The sequence below is a fragment of the Peromyscus californicus genome, unplaced genomic scaffold (genome assembly GCF_007827085.1).
Source record: "Peromyscus californicus insignis strain IS unplaced genomic scaffold, ASM782708v3 Scaffold_6__1_contigs__length_162567912, whole genome shotgun sequence".
Lineage (NCBI taxonomy): Eukaryota > Metazoa > Chordata > Mammalia > Rodentia > Cricetidae > Peromyscus > Peromyscus californicus.
This window is the reverse complement of record NW_026294584.1, coordinates 19,008,902-19,015,951: the sequence shown is the minus strand read 5'-3', so window position 1 is coordinate 19,015,951 and position 7,050 is coordinate 19,008,902. Positions and strand designations below refer to the sequence as shown.

The window sequence follows — 7,050 nt, the reverse complement described above, 5'->3', positions numbered from 1 at the left end:
ATCAGATTATAGATTTGCTGGATTCTTATGATAAAGATTTTTCAAGGACATTTTAGGTATTATGAGAGGATCCTGTTGTTTCTGTTATTTTTCCCAAGTGGTCACATTTTCTAGGTTTTGTCTAGGTTTTTATCTACTTGCATGACAAAAACATAAAAGATATTTAAAGAATGGTTGATAGCCTTATCAGTAAAGGTTGTCAGAGCAAGGAGTTACCTCTTGGAAATCCATAGATAAGTGAAACCACTATCCAAACCATACAACTTACACCATCAAAACTGACTCAAAATGGCCAGCACAATTACAACACAACGCTTTTAGAAGCCATGTAGGAAAAAGCATTTGAGGCTAGGAACAGGCAAATAATTTTTAGACTGGACACCAAAAGTAGGATCCATAAAAGGAAAAAATGATAAATTGTAGTAGGCCCATAGATTTTTAAGTCTCAATGCATAAAACATGGCAGCCATTTGTGACCTAATAATGATTGATGACACAATTGTATAGTTGAAAGGAACTGAACACATGATTTAACTTCTACTTAATAAATTCTCACTTGCTAAATGTTACTTGCATAATATATTCAAATAAATATTTTTTTCATATTTTTCCATTGCAAGTTCTCATCTATCACTTGAAACACAAGACATTATGATTCTCTGTGTTGGCGAGGTTACCATGATGAAAGAGAACAAAACATATTTAGTAAGAACACCTAGAAACCTGGTTACTTCTGGGGAAAACAACATAGCTGACTAATTTCTCATATGATTGACAGAGACAAAGGATCAAAATGAAGGGTGTGGATGTCTCATAACGTGTGACTGGATGTGTGCGTGGAAACCCAGGACCCAGCTTGGTATGCACTTCTCTTAAGCAGTAAGGGACTAAAGGTTCTGTTTTGGCCTCTGTAAAGGATTATTAATTATGTCATTTGAGTAACCAGAATACATGTTTGCTTTCTTATGCAAAAAAAGAAAACTTAATCAGCACCAAAATACGAAAATCACAAGCTACATTAAATGTTAAGGAACACATCCCACTTCTCAGTTGTTCCATGGTACATGGGAGAAATATGTTCTCACTACTCTGAAAGCCTTCCTGCAGTAGTTGGTGCTTTGAGCTAAAATTATCCCTGGGCTCTCAGTAACCCCAAGTGATGTCATCACTTGGAAAATGGCAGGAAACCGAAGGAAATGGTCCCTGCGCTGAGTCTGATATAATTATTTTTTCAAAAGCCCTAGTATCCTGTTCTCTTGTTGACATGAAAAAAAAAACCGGCTTTCCAAGAGAGGAGGCTGACAGACTGCAGGAAGCTGTTGGAGGCATGCGTCCTCTGGCATGACATGGAAGGAAAACCTGTAAACCTAAGCTAACCGGGAGAAAAGATAAACTGGAGGAGAAATAGAGGCTTTGGTGCCACATGTAATACCACAGAGCAAGTTAGTAACTACACCTAGTTGAGCTAGAACCTATCAGTAAATATTTTGTTTTACTTTGGTCCCAAATCTGTAGCAATCTCCAAGCAAAGGACAGAGAAAAGAGGGGAAGCTTTGGCAAGAGGAAGAAGGGTCTCGAGTGAGGTCTTCGTCACCGGTGCATGCATAGAGGCCGTCAGCAGGAACCGTATCTGGGCCGTTCTACCTCCTGTGTCCAGTTATCAAGCTGCAGAGCGGTTGGTTGGAAGAAGACGCTTGCATTGCACATCACCGGAGAAGGGTTAATAGCGTACATGTTGAGTTTCCAGAAACTGTCATGAAAACATCCAATTGATTTTCACAATTGGTCAAAATTCACTGTTGCTTTTGGAGAAAATAAAAAAGAAGCATGCTTAACTGGGCCTGCCATGGGCTCACAGAGTGGGTGCAAATTATTCGAACATCTTCCCAGATGCCACAGAACTAGGGTAGAACCACCCCAGATCTGAAGAGAACAGAATGTAGTGTCAGCAAAAGAGCTAGTCCTGGAAGCCAGGGTTGGCCACCAAAGCACTACTGGGAGAAGGTTTCGCTTTCTGATTTACAGTCTTGTCCCTTTCCCAAGACCACTGCTGCAGGGACACTCTAAACCGAATCTAGATGATCACAAACCCAGCAAGTGCTAATGCAGACTTGGTTTGGCATGATTCTTGACTCACAGCCTGACTCCTGTTAATGTCATTAGGAATTCTACCCGCTCGGTTTCCTAATAATTGAAGTTAGATCAAACACATTCCAGAAGTCAAAATTTGGCATTGGAAACACTCGAAGCAGGGAGAGCGGATTCGCAAACGTGTCAGATCACGTTCCCAATCCTACAATACTTCCCCCCAAACACTGAAGAGGTTATAGAAGGAAATTCAAGAGTTAACATATGAAGTGTGCTGGCTTAAATCACCACCACTAATTTTCCCAAGACAAACTTTATTGGAGACAGCCAGCAGTATACTGAAAGGGGAGAGTCACGCCTTTGTCCCACAACTGCACGTCAGCGGTTCTGCCCTTTGAAAAGTGGAGTAACGTGAGCAAAGATGAGAAGCAGGTATTTTTATACATAAACTGCCTGGAGGGTGCTTACAACCCTTTTTTCTCAATTACATTGTTTTTCCTTCTTTAACACACACTTTGGTTTTATTGGGGGCGGGGGAATAAAAGAGCAACTTGCCCCAACTGAGAATAGAGTTTCCCCCAGAGTTCTTTAGGAAATGACACAGCTGCCCTTTTCTTTAAAGGGATTCTTGTCTTCTGGGATTCCCTTCACCAGAGGATCATCTCCAGAACGTTCTTCAATATAGTTCTTTATTTCTTCAGAACATTTAGACACCTGAAGTATAAAAAAATGGGGGAGCGATCAAAAGAAATAAATTAGGTCAAGGATATTAAACTTTGCCACAGGCTTTTTGTGAAGTTATTATAATTCAGTAAATAAGCTTTAATTTTTAAAATTAATATTATTTTAAAAATTCCTCCTATACCCTAATGTTTTGATTCTTATTCTATTTATATATGTGATACAGTCTATGAGGAAAAGTACTTTATTGTTCAAGAAACAAATGATTTGGAGTCATTGTATTAATAGTTCATCCATGAAAATTTCTATTCATATTTGTCACATGATTTCCTTATGCTCTAAAATACACTTACAACAAATCTATCATCTTCGAATTGTTTAGGTAACAGTCAGCTGTTAGTCAGCCTCCAGACGTTAAGGGCTGTGTCACAGTACGGGCTTATGCCACACTCCAGACCTCCATGTAGTCACAGTGATACCCATACAAGTGGTGGGAAAGCCTGGCTGGAAACATTCGATTTGTCGACATATCTCACTAGAAGTCTTGTCTCAGAATTCCTCTGACAAGTAAGACAATGATTAAGAACGGCTTTTCTAGGGGCTTAGCAGGCTTATCTGAGACTCTGGCATGTAGGGAATCAGCTTAAACTTTTCTCCCACCAGGACAGGATTGAATAGTTTCTTCAAAAATTCTACCAGTAAGAGACAAGTTGCAGGGTTTTATTTTTGTTTTTGTTTTTAAAGGAAAATAAATGGGAAATAAAAAGTCAGATTGACTGTTATCATAAAGGTCTGTTATGCAAGTAAGAAGTTTAAAGTAAAAAATTAGAGACTGATGAAAGGTGGGTACTATCAACAATGGTTTGTGATTTAAATTAGCAGCCTTTGAGTGGGTCTCACTAAACATGTTTACATATAGATCTCTAAACATGCATAATTATTTATAAATAAGTGCAGATACCACAGTGTTAACATATCATGCATAGTTGTGAAATACTAGTGATTAAAAAAAGAATTAAATTCAAAAATAAACAGAAATAGAAATCTCATTATATATTATATCATTATTTCCTTCCCATACCCTAAAGCCCTATTTTCACAGCAGTATAGAGAACCCACTGGTCCAAAATTTAAAACTAGGTCCAACAGTTACAGGAATTGAAATGTGATCATAAATAATATCCTGCTAGGAATCTAAGTATTGCTAGCATAAGTATTGCTAGCATAACACAGAAAGATTTAGGGTGATTCTTCCTGAACATACAGAGGGCCATCTCATGCCTCACAGTTCTCATTTTATTTTAGTAGGAAGTGTAGAGGGTTATATTAGCACTGGGTGAGCACTGTGGTGCTTAGATACCACATAAGACCTGTGTTTTATTCTCAGAGCTGATGAAGTGAGTGTTAAAAACCTGGACTCAGTTCGAGGCCAGCCTGGTCTCCAAAGCGAGTTCCAGGAAAGGCGCAAAGCTACACAGAGAAACCCTGTCTCGAAAAACCAAAAAAAAAAAAAAAAAAAACCAAAAACCTGGACTCTGCGGTCCAGTGAAACACCTGAATAAGACCCATGTCTCCCACCATTCTTGCAGAGGCTTTTTCATTGGGTTTCTGAAAATGTCTGTAACCTCTGAGAGTGGATAATTGCTCCTTCTATAATTGAGAGAATACATCTGATCACTAATTAGTTTGCTGCAGCCAGATGTGACCTGTGAATGTGCTTGAGCAGAGCACATACCCCAGGTGTCAACCAAAAATTGACAGGATAATGTGGAGGGCACAGGTAGAAACACTCTTGAAGTACCTGCAGTGTGGTTCTCTGTGGTGTTGTGGAAGGAACTAGTTAGCTTCTCTGGGACTGAAGGGTTTTTCTTCTGTCAAGTGAGGGCTTGAGTGGTATCTAAGCACCACAGTGCTCACCCAGTGCTAATATAACCCTCTACACTTCCTACTAAAATAAAATGAGAACTGTGAGGCATGAGATGGCCCTCTGTATGTTCAGGAAGAATCACCCTAAATCTTTCTGTCTTCCTAGCAGACACCTAGAGTTTTCGGAGTTGGAAAACCTGTGATGTAGTGTGTGCCCTGGGGTTGAGGTGGCTCCCAGGGAGAAACTGCAAACACGTGATGCATGATTTTTACATGGACACACCCAGGACGCTGCCTGATGTCTAAGTTGAAATTGAAAGAAGAAACTCGTCCTTTCCCCACACCCTGTAACTCCTACACAGGGATGCTAAATATTCAAACATCCCAGCTTCGCAAAGGCGAACCATTATTTCAGCATACACAGTGTTGTTTAATGTGCAATCCTCCAGCTAACACTTGCCAAACTCAGGACTTTGTCATCATTCAAATCGCCCCCTTCAAGAAAACAAGATTATCCTAAGGTGCTGTCGAAGGCCTTATTCCTCTAACCACATGATTTCTTAAAGTCAGAAGAAAGACAGGATATCTCACTGTGAAATCTAGGAATAATGTGAATTTGTATGAAACAAAGGGCTAAATTGGGAGGGTGCATAAAAAAGTGAAACTCAGAAAGTTCCAGCATCTTCCAATGATCACTGAGGAGTATTAAAACTCCCCTTATGCATGTTTGGAACCTGTTTATATTATTAGCTAGGTTTCCATTTCTTCTTTTATTTTTTTCAAATATTAAACTATAAACTGAAGATAAAAATCAGAGTCTGGGGCGTGACTTAGGGGTGACCACATATACAATGCCCTGAGTTTAAACTCTAGCACCCCCAAAGTTTTAAAAACAAAATCAGTTCAAAAATTTCCTGTGGTGGAGAAAAGAATAATTTTCTTTAAAATGAACAAACTAAACCAAAAGCCTTTTTCTAAACTACAAGTTGCCTCACAGAGTGAGAAGAGATTAATGTAATGAAGGCTCCGGCCACCAGCAAGAAATTGAAGTAAAAATTCTAAGCCTTCCATGGAGTTTCAGTGGAGACTCGGAATATTTTTTTTCATTTTCTGGCCAGGCTGACCTGGAACTCTTGGCCCTCCTGCCTCCACTTCCTAAGTGCTTGGAAATTACAGGATGTACCACCACACCCAGCCTGTAATTTTTTTTTATTTGCAACCATATGTCCTTCAGTACAAATATAATTATGTTTATAAGTAAATACAGAAAACACTGTAGTAGTTATTTGCACACTTACAAGACGAGTTGGAAACTGCATAAGATGTTCAAACAAATAACTGAAATTCAGGCAGTTTGCTCTTAAGCCCCAGCGGAGTCAGGGTCTTTGCAAACTCGAAGTTAAAATTGTTGAGGGATTTTAAAATGTGATTTTAGAAGAATTTTTTCATACACATCTTTTCCAGGATAGAAACCAGCAGCCTTTTTCGGAATATGTTTCTGTCCCCTTTGGGACTGTCTTGATGATATTTGACTTTATATTCCTTATTAATTCCTGGGTCTTTTCACCTTTTGCGATTTCCCCCATATCATCTAACAGCTCCAAGCAGCCCCTTAAAGAGAAGCTGCCAGAAGAAAACCAAACTGGTTAACCAGGAAATCCTGACCTTGGTGCATTTCTGAGAGAGAATTCTGGAACAGACAGACACCTTACCTGTTGTCTCTGCAACTTCACTTCTTTGCGAAGTTGCTCAACCTCCATCTTCAGCTTTTCCTTTTCCGGCAGATCCTCCATGTGAAGGGCAGGCATCTTTGCCCCAGAACTGGGCCCAGGAGTCACTTGTGCAAGGGAGCCACTGGAAGCGACTAGAACCAGGACACTTCCCCAAATACCCGCCGGCCCAGGCTACCCGCCCCCTGCGCAGGACGTGACTGGCTCGGGAACCGCTGCTCCCAGCTCCCCGGGGGCTCGGCTTCCTGCCCAAGCCTGCTCCCAGTGGCCTTTCCCAGAGTCCAAGCAACCTCAAAGCGGCTTCTCCAGGCCCCACCAGCCCTGTCGCCAGGCGGCTTGCTGAGGGTTAAGCATGAGGCATCCTCCTGGCTGCTCTGGGCAGGCTGCACACCCTGAAGGACCAGTTTGCAGCTCTGGGCAGTCCTGGCGCAGGACCCTTGCCACGCCCGCGGGAGCTGCTGGCCTTGAGACAAAAGTTTTACTTTTGTTCCTTTATTTTGTATATGTGTGTGTCCGTCCAACTTGCATCCGGGTTTTGTTTAAAGCCAGGAAAAGGACACTACTCAGCAGGAAATAACGGTCCTTCACCTCTCCAAGTTTTCAAAATACACAGTCTATAACTTTTCCATGTACGTAGTGGGAAAAGTGGATATTTGAAAAAAAAGAAAAGAAGAGCAATATGGAA

General features: G+C 40.8%; 1 protein-coding gene across 1 annotated transcript; it reads right to left on the bottom strand.

Moving 5' to 3' along the window:
• Positions 1-2,382: 2,382 nt before the first annotated feature.
• Positions 2,383-6,785, bottom strand: Gng11 (G protein subunit gamma 11). Its single transcript, XM_052721798.1, has 2 exons — positions 6,348-6,785; positions 2,383-2,802 (listed from the first exon to the last, which is right to left on the bottom strand). The coding sequence occupies exons 1-2, from the start codon at positions 6,441-6,443 to the stop codon at positions 2,677-2,679; spliced, it is 222 nt and encodes a 73-aa protein (XP_052577758.1). The 5' UTR covers positions 6,444-6,785; the 3' UTR covers positions 2,383-2,676.
• Between the last annotated feature and the right edge of the window lie 265 nt (positions 6,786-7,050).